This window comes from Centropristis striata, chromosome 22 (assembly GCF_030273125.1).
Source record: "Centropristis striata isolate RG_2023a ecotype Rhode Island chromosome 22, C.striata_1.0, whole genome shotgun sequence".
Taxonomy (NCBI): Eukaryota; Metazoa; Chordata; class Actinopteri; order Perciformes; family Serranidae; genus Centropristis; species Centropristis striata.
Window position 1 is genome coordinate 342887 of NC_081538.1, and position 26629 is coordinate 369515.

General features: G+C 39.6%; 1 protein-coding gene across 4 annotated transcripts; it reads left to right on the top strand.

Moving 5' to 3' along the window:
* Positions 1-1979: 1979 nt before the first annotated feature.
* Positions 1980-26087, top strand: pacsin2 (protein kinase C and casein kinase substrate in neurons 2). Of its 4 annotated transcripts, XM_059325851.1 has the most exons (12): positions 1980-2138; positions 11334-11427; positions 11712-11868; positions 11966-12201; positions 14212-14367; positions 14545-14720; positions 14803-14923; positions 16211-16258; positions 17642-17772; positions 21645-21806; positions 23306-23487; positions 24303-26087. In XM_059325851.1, exons 2-12 carry the CDS (start codon positions 11371-11373, stop codon positions 24413-24415), a joined length of 1539 nt encoding a protein of 512 aa, XP_059181834.1. In that variant the 5' UTR covers positions 1980-2138; positions 11334-11370; the 3' UTR covers positions 24416-26087. The 4 variants fall into 4 exon arrangements, with proteins under 4 accessions (XP_059181834.1, XP_059181837.1, XP_059181835.1 ...); XM_059325854.1 differs by lacking the exon at positions 21645-21806; XM_059325852.1 differs by lacking the exon at positions 16211-16258.
* The last annotated feature ends 542 nt before the right edge of the window (positions 26088-26629 follow it).

The window sequence follows — 26629 nt, forward strand, 5'->3', positions numbered from 1 at the left end:
GAATCAGACAGCAGCTTTAACTCTGTTTATAAAATGCACCTGAGTTTGACTTTGTATTTTCATACTGTTATTAGAATTATCTTTCTATATTTTGCACGGGGAAACAAGTTTATTTACAACATCGATTTATCTGCAGCTAATCATGCTCCTCAATTACTTTATTGTTTAACTTTTATATGATCTGTGTCATAAATAGCCACTGAATTTATGAACCCTATTGCCATAGATTGGTGTATTTAAATTCTAATTGAGGCTGGACTATTGGGCAGAGTTTGTTTTACTAAATATTAGAGTATGCATTAGGATTATTACTTTTATGTAGCTGAAGAGAAAACAAACTAAAACTCATTTAACTGGCTAGAAGCCTCTCTGGGGACCTGGTGCTCAGGATAAAGTCACCAGAAAAACTTTTTAAGGGATGTGACGTCAGACAGCCGCGCCTCTCCAGAGTTTGCATGAAGCTCAACGGTCTTAAAAATAGCAAGAGCGGAAGGAAGATGTTTTCAAAATAAAGGTTTTGAAACTGGAGTAAAAAACTTCAGCATCATGAAACAGCTGTGATGCATCTGTTGCTTAAACAAACTCAACCTAGTTATTAGACACCCATTCAGGTTGTTTGAATTGAGTTTTACATTATATTTATTTATAATATAGGTTATATTTGTTTTCTTGAAGTACTGAAAACGATCAGATATTGGCTTACTATGCACTTTGCATAACAACATTGTAGGAATTATGAAGATACAACAAGTAAAACTAACGCAGAAAGGTCCATGTCAGAGTTCATCATTTAATTTAATTTCATTATATTGTTGGATTATTATTACTGATATTTATGAGTATTTGATACAATACTAGTAACCCATAAACTAGATACTTGATGCCACAAACACATTTCGTGTGCAACCACATGTTGAGGAGCAGCTGATTTACCTTCCAGTTGGTTCACCTGAGCAGCCTGATTGGAGTTGTTAATATGTTTTTGGGATTTTTTTTTTAGATCGTTTTTACACTTGAAATACTATCAAATGTATAAGTTACTTAATGGGGATTGTATCTGAAAAGGTAAACATTATGTGTACTTTTCACAACCTTAATTAAGCACATTAAAGTCATAGCTAATTTTATTATGTTCAACTCTATATAGGCTACTCTTAGATTGATATCTATGTTTTTTTGTAAAAGCTCAATCGGGTAAATAAACAGTAATGATAGTTGTCAAAATGAAAACAGTGGAGTAAAGAACAAAATGTCCCTCTAAAATGTAGTGGAGTATTGTTTATTGTTTATTGTTTTATTTGGATCCCCATTACTCTTCCTGCGGTCATAGAATGGAAAAAGTCAAATAAATTCCAGCTGTCTCAAAGTTGCTTATCAACTAAGTACAAGTGTGTATTTACTGTCACACTCTTGGTACTACGTCTTTCGCTGCTAGTCTTATTTTTTTTTTGTGACAAACTTTTTATTGAACAGTTTGAATATTACATTACATTATGAACATAATGCAATTGCTAGCCATTAAAGATTTTAATAAGAGAGAAGAGAAAAAAGGGGGAATGTAGATAATACAGATACATAAAGACTGTGTATAATTCACAGGCCTGCACTGTAGGCGATTCTGTGTCACCTTTCTAAAAGAGCAATGTCTCCAAAGCCATTTAATAATAATAATAATAATAATAAAAGTAATACATTTTATTTGTAATGCACTTTACATTACAGGAAATCTCAAAGTGCTACAGATTAAAAGCATAACATTCTAATTATAAAAAGGATAAAAAAAGGGGAAAAACCAGCTAAAAACAGAAAACATACATACATAATCTAAAAACCACCATAGATGGGAGGAACCAAAGGTTTTACTAGAAAGGAATGTTTTTAGTCCTTTTTTAAAAGTCTCTATGGACCTTGGTGCCCTCAATCTGGTATTACTTATTACTGCTAGTCTTATTTTGAAAACCCTGAGCGGAAGTCGCGTGCCGCGCTGTGACTAACTGACGGTGGTGTCAGTCGGTCGGTCGGTCGGTGGTGCCGCTGCTGAGCAGAAAAACGGGAGAAAAGATTTATAAACTGGCACCAGAGAGAGAATTAACTCTTCAGTTCATCCCGAACTCTCCAGAGGAACACACCTGAGACAGGTGAGCTCACACAGAGACTTTTACCTGTTTTACCTGCTAGCTTCTAACTTTTCACTAGCGGGGCTGTGGCTAACCCGCTAGCATCTGAGCTAGCATCTGAGCTAGGGGCTAACATAAAGTTACCTTACTTCCCCATGGAGCAGGCTGGGCATTAAAACTTTAACTGGTTTCATTTGGTCACAGCTACAATAAGGCAGAGTGGTTTAATACTGTATTAATATATTAAATGAAAGTTTAACTAGTTCACCATTGACTATCTATAACATGACTACAGTAACATGGACTTCAAGGGACCGAAAGTCCAAAGACTGGCCCCGTTAGTCATATTTAGTAATATTTTCACTGTTATGGACCAGGATAGATCATGTAGTGATCAATATGTTTAGCCCAGCTGTCTAGCTGTCTAGCTGTCTAGCTGTCTCAGACTCCAGTGTTTCAGCCTGTAGAGATGAAGGGCGGGGCAGGTTCACAGTAGAGATAACCTCCTGGTCCTCCTGGTCCATGGCAGATCATCCTGCATGCTCAGCTACAACATTACATTATTGGTCATTTTCTATATGGAGATATTGCTGCTCAGCTCCTGCAGGCTGTGTGTTTCTGCTCCTCATGCTCTGGTTTATATTGCGCAGTGCCATCCTGCTGCCAAGTTCACTCTGCTGCAAATATAACCAGAGGAACATTACAAAAAAGAAAGAAGAGATAGGTTTCTCATTATTCAAGGCGTTATTTGCCCTGATATTTACTGTTAAATCCAATCCAATCCACTTTATTTATATAGCACAATTTTAGCAAACACAAGGTTTCCAAAGTGCTGCACAAACAATAAATAGATAACACAATACAAAGAGATGTAGTAAACAATAGAACAGAAAGATGCAATAAGATAAAATAAATAAAAAATGGGATAAAAATAAATAAAATAAAATGTAAAATGTACTGCCCGCACAAAGTAAAATATGCATGAATACAATAGAAACAAAAACAAAATAAAAAAACAAAAAAATCATAAAATCAACATAAAATCAACACTGTAAGTGGTGTTAAAAGCCAACGAGAAGACTTTAACACGAGGGTATTAATCACGTGAAGCAGGAACCTGACATGATACTCATGATATAATGAATCAGTGGAAGTTATCAGTCATCAGTCCTGCAGCTGGATTATTAACAGCTGGGTTATTAACAGCTGGATTATTAACAGCTGGATTATTAACAGCTGGATTATGAAGACCTGCCTGGTGTGTGATTGTTGGGTTGGTGTTGTCAGGGTGAAGCAGTAGAGAAAGCTCTGTGCTTCTTTATTTCTGGGGCCATGTGAACTGTTTGCTCCGTCACAGAACCGAGCTAAACTTAGAACGGGTTTTCCTATTTAGGCTGAAGGCTCTGCTCTCTATTAGAGGATCTTTAGTGGTGTGTTTTCCAGGAGCACACATGAAGCAGAGAAGAGAATATGAACCATTGTCAAACAGAAGTTTAATCATGTAATCTGTTTATATGATCAACTACTCCCACCAGAGCTACAATCTATGAAAACAGAATGGCTTGGTTGTTTTTTAAGTTAATCACAGATCTGACCTTCCAACATCTCCCAAAATAATTGTAAATATTGTTTTTCTTCAGTTGTCAGTTGATAAATGTAAGATTTTGAACTGTTGGTCAGGCTTAACAAGCAATGTTAGATAAACCTTTTCTCTATTTCGTGTTGTTTTATGGTCCAAATATAATTAATATATCAAGAAAATTAGAGCTTACACAGTTAGTCTGGAGATAGAAAAATACATTTACAACAGTTCATTATTAATGCGGGTCCCTTTTTCATGCTATCATGCCAAACATTTGTTGCTATCAGCTTTCTGAATGTGAGAATTTAATATTGTGTGATTTATTTACTACTAACCTTGGGTTTTGGCAGTGTTGGTCAGACCAAACACGATCTTTTAAGTCTTCACCGTGCTCTTGGACATTATAATGGACATTTTTCTGGCATTGAATAGAGTTAATGTTTAATGGAGAACATCAATCAGCAAATGAATTGATAATGAAAATATCTGCTTCCTGGTGATTGTAAAGCAGTGAAGCAGCTCCAGAACTAAGTCAGATGTTTGTTTCTTCTGTGATTTCTGCCTTCATGACAGACTTGCTAATAAATACATTATAGCAGGTCACAGGGTAAGAAGGCACTTTGTTCACCTTCCGGAAGCGTCTGCAGCTTTAAATGATCACATGAGGCTGTTTGTCGTGCAGGACGGGCGCTTCCACAGGAAAAAGTGCACAATCCTCCTGCCGGTGACATCAGGATCTCCTCTTCCCCGTCACGTTAGACTGTTAGACTGAGTTTCCCTCCACTAGGTTCCTTTTTATGCTGCTGGCGTGTCCAGTGGAAATTGCCTGAAAGTGTGGAACAAACGCCATTGTTCCTCCCCGACCATGGAGCAAGGGGCTTTTAGCAGGCAGTCCTGATGAGGCTCCAGCTGACCTGCTGTTGATGCACCAAAGGTTTCATTGTCTGATGTTATGGAGCCTTATAAACACCGTTATAAGCTCTGTGAGTGGCTGGTAGGAGTCAGTAATGTGAGTAATGGAGAGTTAAGGCCTTCGTCCCGTGCAGCTGCTGATCTCACATGAGGAAGAAGGCCAGAGGTGAATGACTGACAGGGAACCAAAATCAAGGTCACGACCTGCGGTTGCCATGGAAACTTATGACCTTCAAGCTTATGTGCAAGAAGAGAGAAACAAGCAAAGGAATGATTACTTTTTTCTCTCAAAGCCCAGTCGGGATTTAGCAACAACCTGCTGTGAAACCGTAATATAGAAGGATAGAAGTGCTCAGCTGCTCGCCCTGCACGGCACATACTGCAAACGTTTTACGCAACAAAGGAAGGAAATGGAAACTCACACACACAAAAAAAATCACCCCTGCTTAGATTAGCAATTTTCATGTGATCAAGACGTTGGGGGATTGGCAGTAGGGAAGAAGAGCTTTAACTTTAGTGTGTTTTAAAAACCTTGCTTGTTATTTCAATCTACCTTCAATCGCTAAAAAAATACTTTGAAAAAAAATGAAGTCAGCATTGTCCCAATGTACCAGTACTGATGATAAGGTGATATCTCTCTACCTCCCTACACTGTATATTCTGAGTGTCATCAATTTGCCAAAAAAGAGACAAAATGCACTATAAACACAGTCTAAGATTAATTTTCCTCATGACACCTTTTTGTCTCAGATTTTCTATAGATATTATAATAACATTGTTATTATGGATACTTTTGGCCACAATGATCATCTAGTAAAACTTTAAATGTTTTAAATGCAGAAACAAAGTGTTTTGATGGAATAAATCAGTCACAGATACCTGATCCAGCAGGTTGAGTCAGCATCGGCCTGATATCTGGTATCAGTATCAGCATCCCTGCTTCTGTCTCTTGACTAATTGATTAATTGACCATCTTCTTCAGCTGTAAGGCTCAGCAGATGAAGAGGGGTTTTCCTCAACTTTAAAACCCTGCAGAAGGAAGTCATGCTTTCTGATTCAGATAAAAGCTGTAAACAGTGTTTGTTATTTCTTACATTGCTGATCATGCAGGTAATGCTGGAGCTCTCTAACTGCAGACATTTCTCCAGCATTTCCTGATTAGTAGCCGGCCACGCTGAGAGAACAGCATGTTAGATTGTGTGACTTTATTCTGCAGATGTCCTTGCTTATTCTTTTGATAAGAGTTTGTTCCAAAGTGACCTGGGTACACCAGAACCTCCCACATCAAATGTGCTATAAAACTGTGATTTATAAAGTGTGTGTGCAGTTTGTGACCACTCAGGTTGGTTTGTGCTTTGATTAGATTTTCCATCCACTTCCATAAACACACAGCTGGAGGGCAGTTCTGCATGTGGCTGTCACTAGAGTATGTGCTCATCTCTGTGTTTCCTGTTGTTTCCTGTTGTTGCTCCTTAGCTCCATTCATGCCTCTGTTTCTATGTGTTGACCCCCTCAGACTCTCTGAGGAACAGAAACAGTGCTTGTTGCTGGTTTGTGGCAAAGAATAATAATCAGAATATGCTCTTTGATACAAGGGACTAGTTTGCCTCGCCACCTTTCCAACATGTTGCTCATATTTGTTTGCATCTTCCTCTATCTCCAATAGATTTCTGTCCCTTCCCTCAGCTGACCATAAAGGTCATTAGCCTCTCGTGTTCCAGCAGCATAGTACAGTTAGCTTCATGTGTTTTTAAATAGACACCCAGTCATGTCTTGCTTCTGCTGTCTCACTATTTGCATGTCCTCCGCCCTTTGAGCACGCAGCTGTTGCTCTGAATCATCTTTCACAAAAAGCCAAACTGATTATAGTTGTTAATGCTCCTTGTTTAAACCAGCAGTGTTAGCTTGATCTGTGCTAGTGTCAGTGTTGGTTAGCGCCTGCTAGCTCTGAGGAATGTTTGTGTTCTCTTCTATCTTAAGGCTGTCGTCAGCTACCAAATTCCAGCACACACAGTCCGTTCACTTATCAGACTTTAGTGGATATCATTGTTGTGTTTGATTACATAATCACTAAGCCTCCACTCTAAGAAGCCTGTTCAGGTTCCTGCAGCCTTCATGAACCCATTTGTTAGCAAGGAAGTTCTTTTATGCAATAACTTCACATGTAGAAGTAAAGACAGAAACACAATGGCAGAAGTGAATAGATCCTCCTTACATTCTCCTCTGTTTCTCCTCATTCTCATGGTTTTAGTTTGCTCATAGCAGCACAGTGTTGGTTTCCAGAGTTCTCCTGAAGAGTGAGAGATTAGGTGGACTTCAGACCTGAGTGGACCTGGTCTCAGTCAACAACAGCATTGTTTACAGTCGTGGGTCAAGCTGCGTTCAATTGTTGAACCCAGCCCCCCGCGTCCCCCAGAGCTGGGTGTTCCTGTTCTCTGATTACATCAGGCCGCGGAAATGGCTTTTGTCATGAAGGAATTCCCCAATATGTTGTTGTAATTTAAGATTTTTTGGCTACGAAGGTCGTTTGTCGTCATGTTTTGATTGTAAACTAAATATGCTCTGAGGAAGAGCTGGGTGAAGAGGATCATTATGAGACAAGAAACTTCTTCTGAAGTTTTTCACAATGAGAGGAACATATAGTTTACTCAAGTTATCATCTGTTTAACTGTCTGTTATGCTGCTGTTATAAGTGGAAATTTGTGCTCAGCAGCGTCTGATGTCAGAAGACTTGTTTCCATGTTTAGAGTCGATATTTGTGGCTCGTTCCTGAGTCCCTCTACCCAGGCTAGAGTCCCTCGTGTGTCTCACTCTTGCGCTGCAGAATGATTAGTGAATGATAAATCTGGACAGCTGGAGGGGAAATGTGAAGGTGCAACAGGACAGACTGGGCTGGATGGGGTGTGATTGTTCATGCTGAGAGGCTCTCTTCATTTGTCTTTTTCAGTTACACACATGACATATGACTGATGATAGTCAATGTTATTGATGTCTGGCAGTTCACACAGACATTAAGACTGATATTAATCATTATGACTGATATTAATCATTATGAGGGTTGGAAGCAACAGAAAACTCTGACAAAAGACGGAATACATTCAAGTAGAGCTGGGTGATGTATAAATATATGATATAATATAGCTTTTATATGATATAATTTGATAATATGAGGGTTGCAGCTTACAATCTGTCGGTTTTCTTCTTGATGATTCATTTGAAATTCTCTGTAAAAAGTCAGAAAATAGTGGAAAAATCTCCAGCAGCTCCTTGTTCTGTCTACAGCCGGTCCAAATCATAAATATTCAAGTGTCAGATATGAAAAAGAAAAGCTGCACTTTCTTTTGAGGCGCTGAAGTGAAATTTTTGCAATTTTGCTTGTAAATAACTTTGAGTTGCAAATCAAATTTCATTTCATTGACTAATTGTTCCATTTCTAACTATATATGATAATAAACGGAGCCTGCTGGAACAGTATAGTAATACAGTAATAGTTTTGTGATTTAGCTCAAATGTTTAATTTTATAGCAGCAAGGCTGTAAAATACTGTGAGTTTATATGTTTGACACGTACAGGATGCTCTACACCAGGGGTCCCCAAACTATGGCCCGTGGGCCACTTCTGGCCCGCCAAAGCAATTGGAGTGGCCCAGTGAAGTATCCCAAAGAATCCCTCTAAACAGGGACAGTTTTTTTTAAATTGCATTTCTTATATATTTATTTATAAAACATCCACATGTAATGATTAAGGTAGGCGTTCTAATTAAAACTGACTTTAGTTGTGAATTATTTACAGTAGTAGCTCATTTTCACCCCCTCACACAATATATATAGTATATATAGGTATATTCAGATCTACGTGATGCCAAGTTTTGGCGGGCAAGGCAAGCTAACGGAAGAGAGTCACTCAACAAAATGTGGAAACGGAAAATAGATTCTGAATGCAGAATCTATTTTCACCTGTAACTGTTACAAAATCACATCACCTCATTGTTAACTGGCATCAGCTTGTGTTTTTATTTTCTACAAAATAAAATGAATATCTGTGGTACTTCAAATAAACATGTGAAGACTTTTTATTACTTTTTTGCAAACCAACAGGTGGAGCCAAGGCCAACAAATGATCGTTATATTGACACAATAACTCTGGTGGTCACTGTGGCCCATATCACTTCCTGTTATAGACTGACCCCGGTCCCCCTGTTATAGACTGACCCCGGCCCCCCTGTTATAGACTGACCCCCCATCACAGGAAGAACAGCTGATGGGGCCCCCACCCAAAACAGTTTGGGGACCCCTGATCTACACACACAACCTCTCATCATGGCATTTTTCATGGAGAGTTTGGTCAACATCTGTAGTGTGTGTGTGTGTGTGTGTGTGTGTGTGTGTGTGTGTGTGTGTGTGTGTGTGTGTGTGTGTGTGTGTGTGTGTGTGTGTGTGTGTGTGTGTGTGTGTGTGTGTGTGTGTGTGTGTGTGTGTGTGTGTGTGTGTGTGTGTGTGTGTGTGTGTGTGTGTGTGTGTGTGTGTCTGACCTGATTGTAAACTATAATCACAGTTAAAGGGAGGATTGTTCCTCTGCTAGCAGTCACCACAATACTGTCCTCTGTCCATGTCCCGGCCTGGAGGGCACGGGCCACTGACCAACACACACACACACACACACACACACACACACACACACACACACACACACACACACACACACTCAGCCTCCTCTGGCTGTCTGGCTCAGCTGAAAGAGGCTCTGTGTGTGTTCACACTCGCCACTAAAATGCATCTTGTGCAATCTGGTCAGAAGTGGAGCGCTCCAGATCAGAGATAGATATTATTGATGAGTTTAAACTGCCTTGTCTAATAAATAATAAATAGTGATGGAGGCAGAGAGGCAGAGACTTTCAGAGCGACTGGACCGGCCGTAGAATTAAAACAGGATCATTTATCATCATAATCCATAATTCTAATTCTGTGGGACGGACATTAAGTAGCCACAAACTGCTGAACAGAGAAGCTGCCAATCAAAAATGTAATTAAAGTGGTTTATTATATACGGTGGCTTACACCTACACCATTTAATTTCATTTATAGATTATTTCATAAACTGCATTTTTATATATTTAAATATTATTTATATATTTTTGTGTCGTGTTGTCATGAGTTAGTTTTTCTCTTTTACAATGTACATATTACAGTTAGTTTAATGATTTTGACTATGGTTGTTAATGTTGATAATCAATTATTTCCAGGATGTAGTGAAAGATACCTAAAGAGAGAAGAAAGCTGTAAATAAGGAAAGTTTTGCATTTTGGCTTGAAAAAAACCTGAAACGATCAATGGATTGCTGAAATAGTTGCTGATTTATTGTTTCTGCTGATAGGTTTATTTTATCACTAGCCCAGTTAATATTTCAGTCACAACTCTTTAATTACTAAATAAGTTTCAACTCTACAATCAGTAAAAAATAACTGCAGTTGATTCGTTTTCATACAACTTGTTGCATGGCTCAGCATCAGGGCTGTAGCCAGAGATTATTATTATTATTATTGATCTGTCAATCTCTTTTCAAGCTTTGAAAGCATCATTTAGTTTGATTGTCACTATTGAATTTAAATAGCTTCCCCTCCTACTAGTTGTTGGGGTTTTCTCACAGGTGCAGCTGAATGTGATGTGGAAATAAAATCCGATCTTGAGTAACTCGAGATGCTTTTTATACGAGATATAATTATTATTATTATATGATGCCAGGTGTCCAGCTGTACGTCACCACAATCTGAATATATAATATGTGGTTCTGAGAAACTGGATCTAAACTGTTGATCTGTAGAGAGTCAGGCTGATGGAGAGGAGAGGAAGAGGATGGAGAGGAAGAGGATGAAGAGGAGGAATAAAGAGAGACTGTTGAGTTAGAAATGATGTGGAGAGAATAACAGAGGAGAGTCTGTGATAGTCTGAAGGAGACGGAAGCAGCCCGCTGGGTCATCACACACACACACACACACACACACACACACACACACACACACACACACACACACACACACACACACACACACTGATAGTTTAGCTCTCTGTGCTGGCAGCATCACTGTGGTTTCAGTTTGTGTTTTGAGAGTTTTCGAGGTTTTATAAATGTCTGAAACCACCACCTGCTGCCTGATTATCAAACCAGATCACACACTCTCACTCCTCTTCCTCTTCCATTTCTCTGTATCATTCCTCTGAACATTTGCTTTTCTTAGACTCAGTATTCATCCTCTCATCCCTGGTTTGTGTCGTGGTGGCTCGATGTCCTTCAGCTGTTAGTTTCAGATTAGATTAAAAGATGTTTCTCTTCCTCTTTGCTGTATATATTTAAAAACTCAGATGTTTCTTACGTTGACTCATCTCATCCTGCATCCTGATTACTTTTAAATGTAAGTCAGGAGGTCCAATCTACACAGTGCTGACAATAACATTTGTATATGATGCTGCATGTAAACTCCCTTGGCAGTTTATATATAAACGACGTAGCCTTGGAGCTAACTGATCAATATTCAGGTTTACAGATGCTTTTACTGTGTTACACCTCCTTTAAAAAGTGATGATACCAGGAGATAGAAAACAGAACTGTAACCAAGTCCATGGAGGTCTCAGGTTTCAGAACCGTTTCACTCCTAGTTTGTAGTATCAGCCACTTGTGAGCTGAGAAGGAGTTTAAATCTCATTTATTGTCTCTATGTGTCTCAGGCCCTACACACTGAGTGTAGCTGAGGCAGCAGCAGCGATGTCGGGCTCCTACGATGACTCCATGATCGATGTCTCCAGCGACAGCTTCTGGGAGGTGAGACGCTGTCTTTCTTTACTCTGCCTGATCTTAAATTAAATCTCACAGTTCTTCCAGAGTGCATTTTTGTTTCTGAAAAGTGCTGCACTGAGATTACAGTCACATGTGATTCAATCAGAAGAAATCCAGTGATAACAACTAAACAATAACGCTGCTGCTTATTCTGTGTTTTCAGTCAGAGAGCAACAGCTTCCAGTGAATCTGCTGTAATCCACAGCAGTAACTGTCAATAACTGTATTCTCTAGCTCCTTTTAAAACGCTGTTTCTGTTTCCTCTGTAGGTGGGAAACTACAAACGATCAGTGAAACGGGTCGACGACGGCAACCGGCTCTGCAACGACCTGATGAGCTGTATTCATGAGCGTGCACGCATCGAAAAGGCCTACGCACAGCAGCTCACAGAGTGGGGCAAGCGCTGGAGGCAACTCATAGAAAAAGGTAATCATGTAGAATTGCATATAGGAGAAAAATCCCAGAAACTGTGCTCATGATCCCTGACTTTAAATAAGCACTGACTGGTGAATAACTCCCTCAGGGCCTCAGTACGGCACGCTGGAGCGGGCGTGGTCGGCGCTGTGCACGGAGGCGGAGAAGGTGAGCGAGCTCCACATGGAGGTGAAGTCGTCACTAATGGGAGAAGACTACGAGAAGCTGAAGAACTGGCAGAGAGACGCCTACCACAAACAGATGATCGGAGGATTCAAAGAGACGAAAGAGGCGGACGACGGCTTCCGGAAGGCTCAGAAACCCTGGGCCAAGAAACTCAAAGAGGTCAGGGTCTACATCAGGATCATTTATAGTTAGTCATATCAGTCCAATGTGTTTTAAACTATAAACCACAACTCAGTTACCACAAGCAACTCACTGATTATCCATTTCACCATCCAGTTCACATGATTACACATCACTGACTCACTGTTTTCCCTCCATGACTCCCTGCTTACTAAACAACAGCAGAGCAGAACCACAGTTGCAACTTCCTGATATGAAATCAGAAGCTCTTGCCAAACATGAGCTGCAGCGTGCCACAGTGTTAGCAGTCAGAGTGTTAGCAGTCAGAGTGTTAGCAGTCAGAGTGTTAGCAGTCAGAGTGTTAGCAGTCAGGGTGTTAGCAGTAGAAGGAAGGAAACACGGAGCTCCTCAGAGAGACTTCACCTCTCGGTTCAGACTCAGGTCACCGTGTTTCCTCCTGCTGCTTCATCCAGCAGCCTGTTTACTCACCAGCACACATTCCTTTCTGTTTCTGCATCTGACAGCATGAACCACCAAGTATGTTCACATGTTCAGCGTCCTCCAGGCTCCTGGCCTCATTTCCTGTCTGTGTGATGTCACCAGGGGCGTGCTGGTCATCCAGCAGGGACACAACAATACACAACAATACACAACAATATACAACAATATACAACAATACAACAATAGCCTGAGTGATTTATTGATCGAGCAGACAGACATGGACAGAGAGGAAATGAGGCTAATTAATTGGAGTAGAAAATGAGCAGCTGACATTGGTGACATGTGCAGTGTGTCAATGACACATATACAGTACAGGCCAAAAGTTTGGAGACTTCTCATTCAATGTGTTTTCTTTATTTTCATGACTATTTACATTGTAGATTCTCACTGAAGGCATCAAAACTATGAATGAACACATGTGGAATTATGTTCTGAACAAAAAAAGTGTGACATAAATAACTGAAAACATGTCTTGTATTTTAGATTCCTCAAAGTAACCACCCTTTGCTTACTAGAATATAAGACATGTTTTCAGTTATTTCACACTTTTTTGTTAAGTACATAATTCCATATGTGTTCATTCATAGTTTTGATGAATCTACAATGTCAATAGTCATGAAAATACAGGAAACGCATTGAATGAGAAGGCGTGTGTCCAAACTTTTGGCCTGTACTGTACATGCTGAAGTGGATTCAGGGTCTGACTCGTAGTCCTGAACCCTCGTGGTTGGTTGTTTCTCAGCATTGACGGACAGCTGCCTGTTGAATCAAACGGTGGAGAAGAACACGCTGCTGTCCTCTCTCTAGTTAACACGGCTGCTCTGGCTTTGGCCCGAGTTACACTCAGCCCAAGACTCTCTTTAAATAAAACACCATGGATGAGTTGCTTCCTCATTTCTTATCTGTTGGGAGTTTAAATATAAACAGTGATAGAGGAGTGGTTCCTGTCATAAATTCATCACATATCAAACCCAGCAGGCAGCAGTGGTACAATGTTGACTTGGTTTCTCTATATGAAGTCTGATTTATTCATGTGTCTGGGGACTCTAATTGCCAAGCTTCTTTTTAGGAGGAAATTTGTTGCAATGTTTCCTGAAATGACTAATGAAGCACATTTAGTCAGGCCATGAGGCACACAGGTCAACATGTGCTTTTCAAAAGTACCAAAAAAGAGAGAAAAAAAAGAATGAATAAATAATTTAGTTTAATCACTAAAATAAGAATAAAAACTAGATTTTTTATAAATTTGCCAGTTTTCTTTTCCATTTGGAGGAAAACCTGGTTCACGATGCAGCAACATACATGCACATTTTGAGAAACGATGGCTATGTTCAATATAGTTGACAACAATCATACTCAAAGATAATATTGTTGTTCTTAAATAGAAAAGGATATAGTTTTAGTGAGTGATTCAGGCCAGGTTTCCACAGCTCAATCAAAGAAAGATGTAACTTGTGCCAGAATCCCTCCGACACCAAACGTCCGTTGGTCTTTCTACACCTCCACAGTTACTTTGTTCCTCAGTTTATTTTCTTGCTTGAATCACAGATGGAGACAATGAAGAAGTCGTATCACTCTGCCTGTAAAGAGGAGAAGCTGGCAGCCAGCAGGGAGACCAACAGCAAACTGGAGAGCAACAACAACCCAGAAGCCCAGAAGAAGCTCCAGGAGAAGGTGGAGAAATGTCAGCAGGAGGTGCAGAAGGTAGGTCTTCCTCTGGAGAAAGACTCTGTAGGGGATCAAGTTTGTGTTTTTTTTCCAAGAAAAGGTTCCTAAAGGTTTTACTGTTTCCATTGCTTCCACAGTTTCCTTCCATCGAGCTCTACAGGCTGGTTTCATGTGTTTTAAATGTCTCTTCTCCTTCTTCCTCCCTTCCTCCAGACTAAAGAACGCTACGAGAAATCCCTGGAGGAACTGGACAAGCTGACCCCTCAGTACATGGAGAACATGGAGCAGGTGTTTGAGCAGTGGCAGCAGTTTGAAGACAAACGGATCCGCTTCTTCAAAGAGCTGCTGCTGGAGGTGAAGCAGCACCTGGACCTCTCAACCAATCACAGGTCAGACAGGGACACTCACTGAGAGAGAGGCTTCATATTTCAGCTACAACCTGGAAAATAATGCAGCATATTATCTCGACAGGTTCCAGACGGTCTACCACACGCTGGAGGACACCGTCTCTGCTACTGATGCTGAAGAGGACCTGAAGTGGTTCCGGTCCAACCACGGGCCCGGCATGCCCATGAACTGGCCCCAGTTTGAGGTACGACAGTCCTGCATGATGCTAATAAAGAAAAGAGGAGTAAGGCTTTTAATGTCTGACAGAGGAAGATGGTGATCTCTATAAAGGCTGATCAGATCAGATCATTTCCCTATGCGCTGCTAGAATTGCTTTACTGCTCTGGTTATTCAGCCAGAAGTGTGTCATTCTGCATAATAATTAAACAGGTAAACAATGGACAAATGAAAAAAATATTAATTCATTTCATTATATTTATTATTTGGAATATATGTTTAAATGATAGGGAACCTAATTTGTTAACTTGTTACAATTATTTTTATTTTATTTATTTAGGATATTTCCTTATCATTTGTTTACTTTTCTGTTTATCTCCAGTAAATAGAAATTAATTGTAAATTAATGTCTATTGGATGATGAAGGCAGAGGCAGATTTCTATTTGGACAATAATATTGCTAATAAATATAAACAGAGGCTTCAAATGGACACCTTGACCCATGATCAGTATATGCTGATACTTCTTCCAGCAATCAGTGATCAGCTCTAAAAATCCTCATTACAGCAACCTTAATGCATTCTTTGCATATCTTGGCATGCTGGCACCTCTTAGAGACCACTGGTGCATGACTGGGAACACCAGCAGAGAGGAGCAGAAAGTATCTAATAATTTGTGCTGTAAACCCACCACGGGCAGTATTTCAGAAGGTTTCTGCAATGTTGCACGTAGCCCAAAAAGAAGTTAATTTCCAGCGTCACTGCTGTCGTTGACGTATTCTGTCTGGCAGCAGGATGGGAGTAAATCTGTCATCAGCGTTCCAGGCAATGAGGAATGTAGTTTATGTCATCTTCCCACCAGGAGGTGGAATAAGAAAAAGACAGAAAGGCGAAGAAAAGCTTCACGCGCCTGCAAAGTTAAAATTTATAGTTGTTCTTTAAGTGCTCCTGCAGGCCGAGCCTTCTTCACTTCCACCACTCTGTTTTTCTTTCTGCTTGGTTATTAGAAGGCTATTTAAGAAAGTAATAAATATTTTTTGTGACAAGATACCCACGAAAGAATGAGACATAACCTGTCAGACTGCTCCAACAGGGAAGATATCCAAAAGAGACCTGAATGAATAATAAATGTTAAGAACATTACAGCACTCTTATAAGCTACTGGCTCTTTAGTTCATGTTGTCTGTTGTAGAATAGTTTATCATTGCTCCAGTCACACACTAACCTCCCTGCAGCTTCCAGCCTTTCCTCCAGCAGCAGATTAAACTGTGTCCACATTAACACGTTTCACTCCTGCTTCCTCTCCGTCCTGACAGAGTTTGGACTGGTCCAACCCTCGCTGCTTTAAGAGAAGGTCCATTGTAGTGAGTTCTGCATGGGAGGGCTGTTTCTGTTTCACAGCAGCCCAGTGAGGGGGGGGCTTTTCCTTTAATAACACCTTCACTCCTTACTCATTCTGTTTGTGTGTTTGAGGTGGTTTGTGTTTGTGTCAGTGGTTATTAATGAGACATTTAATTGTCTGTCCAGGGCAGAGAGTCTCCTCCTCTCCTCCTTCCTCCTGGTGTTTACAGACAGTTCCTGGAGATCAGAATGAGTAGAGTTACTTCGTACCGCTGTTAGCGTAGCTCAGACTCTGAGCTCTTTCTGACCTCTGACCTCTGACCCCTCAGTGGCCTTTCCTCTCTGTATTCTGCCCGTGTGACCCTGCAGCAGGTCACATGATGCCACCAGCTCTCAGAGGTCTCAGCCAGACAGGAAGACCTTTAACTCTTTAAAAGTAAAGAGTCCTGATAAATCAGAGGGTCAGACAGGGACTCAGAGGTTACAGTCACTAGAGTCATACATCACGTACATGAAAGAGCTGCTGCTGCCTGAATTATTATTATTTATCTGAGACTCCAACACAAGATTGATAACATGCTGCCGTGGCTGATAGAGACTAGAAATACACGTCCAGGAGTTGATCCAGTTGTGTTGTTGGGACTCAAACTATATCTGGATACAAAGAAAACAAACGAATGTCTTTTATGTCATTTAAGACTCAATCCCAGAAAAGATAAAGTGATTCAGCTAATAACATGAGTCTATTTTTCTTTAATTAAATCTTTAAGGGGTATAACCATAACATATAACAGTTACGTCAACATCTTTTTACAGTACAAAAATATAAAAAGTGATGACGTCCTGATGTCACACCAAGCGCCAAGTGAAAAAGGATACATTAGATGATCTTTTTTTTTTTTTTGTACCGTTTGGTCTTTCTTTTTAAGGGAGAATTTAAAAATGTGAATAACAGTCAACAGGGCAGTTTATGTGGCATAGCCGTCAGAGCTGAAAAAACAAACCGTGGTGCTCTATGGCCTCTGGTGCTCCTCCTGGTTCCTCTCTGGTTCCTCTCTGGTTCCTCTGGTTCCTCTCTGGTTCCTCTGGTTCCTGGTGGAGGGAGTCTGCTTGGTGCTGTGTTTCCTTCAGCAGGTGATGGATTCTGAACATTGTGTCTCTATCTTATCAGGCCTCCACTGAACTGTGCAAACACTCATGCATGTACAGGTTCAAACCAGAGTCAGAGTCTCCTGACAGACTCTGACTCTGGACTGTGTGTGTGTGTGTGTGTGTGTTGCTGTGTTCAGGCCTGAGATTCTTCTCCCACGACTCGCTGTGAAGGCATGTTTCAACCACAAACCACTCAGTGTGTTCTGAGGTGTAATTCTTGAATCTAAAGTGTGTCTGTGTGTGTTTTTCATCAGGACTGGTCCATAGACCTGAACCGGACCCTCAGCAGGCGAGAGAAGAAGAAACCGTCAGAAGGCGTCACGCTGACGGGGATCAGTCAGACTGGATCAGACCAGCCGCTGCAGACCGCCAAGACCAGCAGCAGGTACAATATATCATAGTATCAGTAGTAGATATCACTAGTATCAGTAGTATATATCATAGTATCAGTAGTATATATCATAGTATCACTCACTGACTCTCTGACTGTTAGAGAACATGCAGGAAACAGCATGTGTTCATAACACACACACACACACACACACACACACACACACACACACTCACACACTCCATTACTCATCCAGACTCCCCACATCAGAGATAATCCACCACACACACACACACACACATGCCTTATATACTGTAGGAATGCTTGTAAAACGTGACGTCATCGTGCCTCCAGGAGTGACTTTCAGCTGCGCCGCCGTTGTCACGGCAACAGTAAACATTTCTGTTACAGTTTGTTGGGAAAGAATTCGTCCCTTCCAGACTGGAGTCGGGCGGTACATAGTTGACAACGAGCCAGAAAGTAATGTGGAAATATATAACGCTCACACACAGAGAAACAGTTCAAAGGCTCTGATTAGTGCTGGATGCTAAACGCTGCACCTGGAGAGTGATTAACTTCAAGAAATATTCAAAGAAAGTTCAGTTAAATAAATTAAATCGAGCTTATAATTCACAGGCTTGTTTGAGATTTAAGAGAAACGTTAGAATCAGAAGCCTTAATGATGCAGTTAGCTGCTCTGTGAAGGTTTAGAGGCTCATCATGTAGCAGATTATTATATTATATTATTATTATATTATATTATTATAATAGCAGTATGTAGTCTTTCATAAGGCGAGATAAGATAAGAACTTGGTCGTCCCTGTGGAGAGATCTGTCTCTGGTGTTGTGGCAACAGGACACAACAGGATCATGGAAACGATAACAAACATGTGATTAAGTAAAAAATAACTTCCCATCCATTCATCATCACTGTGGAAAAGACAAATGACAGCTTTGCTCTGCATTGTTGGGCTAATTACAGAAGTTGCTTTGTGTTTTAAGTGTTTAGTGTCATTATCCTTTCCTTCGTTCAGCAGCTGTCCATTAACCCAGACAGCAGCAGGACAGGGTTCATACAAAGCTATGAAAGTTTGGGAAATGCTTCATTTTCATCCTTGTGTTTTCAGGGTTAGGGTGAAGCCATGATGCTGTTTCATGGACACAAACCAGAAATATTTTAATATTGGAAAAGAAACAGTCCTGTGTTTGTTTTTTCCTCTTCTCAGACTAGTCACTAGTCCACTCTAACCCCAGATATTATTTAAAGGCTTTTCTTTTTTTCTTCTATTCAATCATCATTCATAGTCTCATGTAATCAGACAGACCATATATGGCCAAACAGACCAGATACTGTTTTAATGGACACGACAGTTTCAGAGAAAAAAAATATAGAGAAAACTTAAATATTTCCAAATTACCGTATACAGAAAAATGATGAGACCACCCTTGTTTTCTTCAATTTCTTGTTCATTTTAATGCCTGTTACAACTAAAGGTGCATTTGTTTGGATACATTTAATGATAAGAACAAAAATAGCTGATAAGAGTTTAATTTAAGAGCTGATATCTGACATTTTCCATGTTTTTTCATAATGATTTTGGTTATTATCAAGAAAACCATGGTTAATGGCTATATATCAGCTCTTAAATAATATTTGTCCAAACAAATGTACCTTTAGTTGTACCAGGCATTCAAATGAACTAGAAATTTAAGAAAACAAGCTGGTCTAATATTTTTTCCATGGCTGTAGATACATATTCCAGCTATAGATTGACTCACTTTAAGATAAAAAGAAAATAATAATAATATTCCCTAAAATATTTCACATTGGATTTTCTGAGATATTTGACTTAATATAGCATCACAATATCTCAATATATGTTTTCATCACAATCAAATGATAGATTATATTGAATTATTGCCTTATTGTAGCTCCTTAGATGTGATGAAAAAGGCTTTGAGAGTCTTCTTTTTTGTATTTAGGTGCCTAGAAAGTTGTTGGAGAGAGACTCTGAATGTTCCTCTTGAAGCTGTTTGAACCCTGGTAGGAAGTGCATTAATAAAGAGAGCAGCAGAGGAGGAGTAGAGGAGGAGTAGAGGAGGAGTAGAGGAGGAGTAGAGGAGGAGCAGAGGAGGAGCAGAGGAGGAGCAGAGGAGGAGCAGAGGAGGAGCAGAGGAGGAGTAGAGGAGGAGTAGAGGAGGAGGAGCAGAGGAGTTAACAGAGGGAATGGGAAGCATTCGACCCCTGAACTTGGAATGTGAGCGTCCTCTCCCCGTCAGCATCTCCAGCTCATTGTTTCTGTCACTTCCTGCTTGTTTGGGCGTGACTGGAGCTGTTTATGTTCAAGTTTAATGTGAAACAATCTGCCGTCAGAGTCCTGAGGGTCAAACGGAGCGTTCAGCCTGAAGCTTAGGGACTTTTCTTGATTGTAGTTTTATCTTGATTGTAGTTTTTTATCAGCTAGCTGTGATTCCTATCACATGTTTGCCCTTCTTGATTTTTCCACAGTTTGTGTTCTGAAGCTTGAATGAACCCGATTAAAACACCGAGCGGATATTACAGCTGATTGGATATGTTACTTGATAGTAATAAGGTGTGTTGTTGACTGAAACAGCCAGAGCTGCTGGCTGCAGGAGGATCAGCTCAGCTCAGAGAGCATGACGAGGCAAACAGGCGTTCACCACTTCACTCTCTGGTGCTGCTGCTGCTGTTCACGGCCCAGCGAGTCAGTCAACAGGGAATAGAAACCCTGTGTTTCCTCTGATACAGCTGGAGGAGAATGTTAGCTTTGCTCCTTGATGCAGAAAGCAACAATAGCAGGAAGTAAACAGGAAGTAAACAGGCCTACCATGACTGTTTCAGAACAGCCCAGAGACTGTTAGTGTCACTGGGAATAAAGTATTTATCATGTTTTATAGCTCTGTAATAATGATGAACATTCAGCTCTCAGGCCAAAATAAAACCTGTTTAGTCTAAAACATTTGTTTTGTTGACTGATTGTGCTACCTTGTTGCTGTTACTCAGGCTTATTATTACATAGAGATCCTATAATTACTGATTCATCTGTCTTGGGAAAAAAGCCCCAAACAGCAGAGCAGGGATTAGTAGTTCACCATCTACACTTTAATGGCTGTTTCCAGACATGTTAATTAAAAAAAGACTTAATTAAATTTAAAAAAAGTTGTATTATTATTATTATTAATAATAATAATAATAATAATAATAATAATAATAATTATTATTATTATAATAATAAAACTATGATAAGTAAGAAATAAAAAGATGAAAAAATAGACTTTTAAATTAAGTAGTATTTTTAAGTAGTAAGTATTTTTTTTAAATGTTTAAATAATTAATTAATAAGAAATGAATCAGAAATACAATTTATTGTTAAAAAAATTGAAACAGAAAAGGATAAAGGAGATAAAGAGTGGCCTCCCCCGACGGCTCCACTCTGCTCGGTCCCGTTCAGTCCTAGTTATTTTTATTTTTAAAAATGTATTAAAATGATTGTAGTTTTATTTTGGGGCTGGAACATCTCCGCAGCACTGCAACACTTGATTCAGAATGATATTTGACACATTCTGCCATAATAAAAGGTGCTGACCGAAACATTTGACTGTATGAAGCAGAGCTCAGACTGCTCCTCGGCCTTAAAAGTCACATTTACATCATAAATTAGGCGTGCCAGCAGGTCGTACACGTCACAGGTGTGTCTTTATATGTGTGTGTGTCTTTATATGTCTGTGTGTGTGTGTGTGTGTGTGTCTTTATATATATGTGTCTTTATGTGTGTGTGTGTGTGTCTTTATATATATGTGTCTTTATATGTGTGTGTGTGTGTGTCTATATGTGTGTGTGTTTATATATGTGTGTGTGTGTGTGTGCATGTCAACAACGATCTCTCATGTGTCCATGTCGTCAGCCTGACCGTGCCCACTAACACGGCACCAGTGGGCACAAACCCGTTTGATGAAGACGAGGAGGAGGAGGAGGAGCAGGAGGAGGAGGAGGAGGTGGAGGAGGAGGTGGCCGTGGAGCAGCAGACCATCAACCACCACAGAGTGAATAAAGAGGAAATAAAAACGTTGGTGAAGAGAAGAAACCCGTCCAGCCTCGAAGCTTCTTTCTCTCTCTGTCTCTGTCGGATCGCCGTTCCTCCTGCGTCTCCTTCCTTGTTTCCTTTACTTTTATCCTTCTTCCTTACGTTCCTTTCTCCTCCTCAGGTGGCAGATGTTGTGTTGCTCTGCATGGTGGAATGGCGTCGCACACAGTCAATGTGTGTCTGTCATCACTTCTAACAGCCTGCAGAACATTAAACGTCATGCGCATGGAGACGCATGTTTCTGCTGGGGGAAAACTTACAGTCACATCTGAATATACACATTTATACACACATACAGGTGGTTTCTGTCAGTTTGATAACATCAAAAAGAAGATTACACACAAATAAAAATGCTTAACCCTTAATAGGACACTCATTGAAATACTTGCAAATTCCAAATTTCAACCCTAGAGAATATTGGAGGATATTACATACTGCCAGAATGGGTAAAAAAAACATACAAAATAATATTTTGAGAAAAAATTTAGGAGATTAAAGTTGCAAATCTATGGGAAAAAATCCACAGATTTATGAGATTTAAAGTGGTGAATCTGCAAGAAAAAAGCTTTTTTCTCATAAATCTGTGACTTTTTTTTCCACACAGATTTGCCACTTTAAATCTCTTAAATTTGCAACTTTTTCTCTTGTAGATTTGCCACTTTAATCCAGTAAATTTGCAACTTTTTTCTCTAAATATTTTTATTTTTTATTTTGGATATCTGCTGAAGTTACCAAATACGGTTCTTCGCCCGATAAATTCAGATACACATATGTGAATTCAACCTTTGGGCAAACCATCATCCTGCACTTTTGTTGCCATAAATCAGCAGAAAAACAAATTGTCAACAGTAGTTTTGCATAAAAGACACAGTGAGCAGGTCTGACTGTAAACCTTTAATGTCTGTGCTGGTGTGTGTTTCTTGTGTTTGTGTCAGAGCCAGTTCTCTCTGGTGTTGAGGTGTTTAGGTGTTGAGGTGTTTAGGTGTTTTAAGTGTTTAGGTGTTCAGGTGGCTCCCTCTGGTGGCCGTTCAGGTTCAACTCAATCATTCATGTCATCAGTGATCTGTCTGCTGCCGTGCTGCTGTATCTGTATCTGTCATGTTGCTCTGATACGTGTCATGTTGCTCTGTTGCATTGCCTCCCTCAGCACTCTCACCTGAAGCTCTTGATCTTAAAGTTGCATCAAAGAGACTTTTGAATGATTGATCATGCAACCCAACACGCTTCGTAGCATCTTGTCATACAGTAGCATGTGTTGCACTTGTTGATGTGACGTTTCCAGGATGAATCTCCGGATTGGAAATGCTCTTTGGGCTTTTTGTGTGTTGGACTTAACTTCACCGATGTTATGATTTATGTTTCTGCTTCTCTAACTCGTGTTCCTGCTTCCGCCTGCCTGGCATGTCGGGTCGTCCATCGATGCCTTCGGCCTGAGATCAACATGAAACAGTTTCTGAGTGACTCTGTTTTCTGTCGTTCAGTGCGAGCAGCGTGGAGAAGACTCCTGATTGGTCAGACGAAGACACCGGCGCTAACCCGTTCTCCACCAACGGGGACGGGAACCCGTTCGAGGACGAGCCGACCTCTCCCCTCGTATCTGTGGCGGTCAGAGCTCTGTACGACTACGAGGGCCAGGAGCAGGACGAGCTCACCTTCAAAGCAGGTACGCAGCAGGAATGTTACCAAAGTGATGGAGGAAATATTCAGATCCATAACTCAAGTAAAATACTAAGACCTCTTTAAAGGGCTCCCATGGTCATGGAAAATTAAAAAAATCTTCTTTTTCTGGCTGGGAAAAGTCAAATGAATTGTTCCACTAATCTTCTGTGAATACCTTCTATTTAATGTTACATAATAGTAAATTTATTATTTATCTGGGGACAAATAGAGTTCTATTTACTATCACATGTTTCTTTATTTTCTTCCCGCTTAGTTTGAATGTAATATTTTTCAATAAAGCCCTGTAGATATATATAAATATATAATATTTCATGGCTTTCAAATGACTAATATGCATTCATGATGCTGCTTTGTTTTTCAGTCTTGCATCTAAAAATTAATTTATAAGCAAATGCATGATGAAGACACTAATAGTATGAGCAGTTCTCATGCTTGAAAGCCACTCTCCAACTAATAATAAATAAATAATAATAATAAAAAGTGCTTCTCAAGCTGTTTTTTTATTTCTTTGTTTTTTCAACATGACTGCACCTGTAGCTTCACGTGATGACATGAACAAAAAAAAAAGGTTGCAGTTTATTTTCTTCCAATGCTTGTTGAGATTGAATGATGTTCTGTTAGTGTAGATTTTATTATAGGTGCTTTTTGAAGATGTGTGGGAACCCTGACTTGATTAAAAATATTTGGTCACATTCCACCTCTGAGAAATCCAGTAAAACCTTTTCCAGTTCTGTCAGAGTCCAGTGAGTCTCTGGAACAGAAACATTCATCCTTTCTTCTTCTTCTTCTTTCTCTCAGGTGATGAGTTCACTAAGATCGGAGAGGAGGATGACCAGGGTTGGTGTAAAGGCCGGCTGAAGGACGGACAGACGGGCCTCTATCCTGCTAACTACGTGGAAGACATCCAGTAGTGAATCAATGTGAAGAAAGAAGAACGTGGTGTGTTTAGCCAAGTGACAGTGCGGCTGGAATGAGAAGCCCTCATGTTTTTCTTCCTGTGGTGAGGACGGACGTGTTGGAGAAGTTTCAGATGATTAAAGGACGCTTGAATCGCCTCAGACTGACAGGACAAAGATGGAAACCAAACCAAGAGTTTCCAGATGATTCCAGGCGAAGAAGATCACAGAAAAAATGCTGTCAGTGTAAGATATGTTACTTAGAATCCCATTTATGCTGTTACAAAAATAATAGCCTTTCAAATATATATTAGATAAGTGAAATTAATGTGTGAATTTCTATATTGTTTAAATGAAACACTGGGATGACGCGCGATGTTACATGCAGCCTTAATATCCGCCACTATGGATCCATGGAGGGAGACGACCCTTTTTATTACCATAATTATCTATTTTAGGTTTCAAACCATTAGAATCCAGTCCATAAATGTTAATTGTTAGATTTCTTTGGGACTAAGTGGACCCTATTATTTAGTCAGAGTCTCCTGATTGTCATTTCTTTCAGGTTTTCTGTTTTTCCATTCAGTTCATGAACTGTTCTGGTTATTTCATACAGAATGATGAAGAGTAGAGCGTTACTGACGTAGTCTTCATTTGTTTCACCGTGGGTCGGTTCCTCTAGTCACTGCTATTGAATGTATATTCACTGATTGTATTTTTGTTCTCTTTCTGTAACCACTGACCCATTAACCCCTGAACAAACTGTCCTCCAGCTTTTCACACCAACCTCTCTACTTCCTGTCAGTCGTAGATTGTAATATTATTATTTTATGGGTTATTTCTCATGCAACACTGAAGGTTTTTCACAAACTCTTATCTCACTTGAATCTCCATGTTTTAATTCACTCACTTGTTAAATGTCAAGCTTTGGGAGAATATTTTACTGTTTGTTGCTGTTGTTTTAAAAATAAATATATATATATTACAGTTTATAGCAATAAACCCACAGCCAAGCATGGCACTGCAAACTGCATGTAAATAGCCTGGATGAGACATATTAGAACAAATGAAGCATCAATATCAGATGATATGTAGTTGGAAATTGATGATTGTTAATTTATGATGCCACAAGTGCTTTGTTCTACTCTGGTTAGAATGCTGTGACTGAGAATCACTTTGTATAGTAATTGAATGTTTTATGGCAAATATCCCTTGAATCTGTTATTTTGATATATTTGTAAATATGATTATTTTTCCCATCACAGAGGGACATACTCATTTAATTAATCAGCAAATATGTGAATAATTGATCATTTCCCTTCAGGAGCTATGAAATGAATGGTTACACCTGATTTCATAACTTTAACACATATATTTGGATCATCAAGTATTTTGTAGGCGTGCATCTCTGCAGAGATAAATTGCTGGCTTTTTCACTTTTGCAAGCTCCAAATCCATGAATTGCCCCGTGTATTGATGAAATAATTAAAAAAACAAATCTATTTGATGACTTTTACTGCAGCACGAGAGGAAGATGAATTCTGTTTGTCTTTAATAATCGTGAGAAACGTTTTGACGTGTTTTCAGGGCATGCTGTCGTCAAAACGCAGCAACAGCTGGACTTCACAGGAAGGTTTGCAAATGTTGTTGTTGTCCCACAACATAATAAATGGATTTATTGGAAAAACTTTTTGCATTTGTCCTGATTAGTATAATATTTCTAAGCTTAAACCTTTCACTTATGATCTCAAAACATTTCTTGAAAACAAAACATTAATCTAAAGTGATTACAGTGTCCCGCTGAAATAAATGCAAAAATAATGAAAAATGTTTAAATTCAGTACAGCACTTGATCCTACAACTTTGTGCTTTGTTTTTTAATTTCACAAATTTTGTGAGATGTTTGTAGGCAGTATCATGCAGATAAATCCACATTCCAACTGGTAAAGGGTCTTCTGATTAACATTTTAATGTCAAATTATAAGATTTTAGATATTTTACAAAACAACCCAGCACCAGCTAGACTGATATCTCCCTGCACACACATAAAAAAACATGATTTAGGAAGATAAATAATAGATATTTTTGCAGATGGATTTCTCTGTTATTTTGGTGAAGTGTCGTAAAGCTGATGCAGAAAGTTAAATTAAATGAGTGTGTACCTTGAAATTAAGGTTGATATAGCCTAGTCAGGCATCTGTAGATATAGATATATAGACACTATAATGA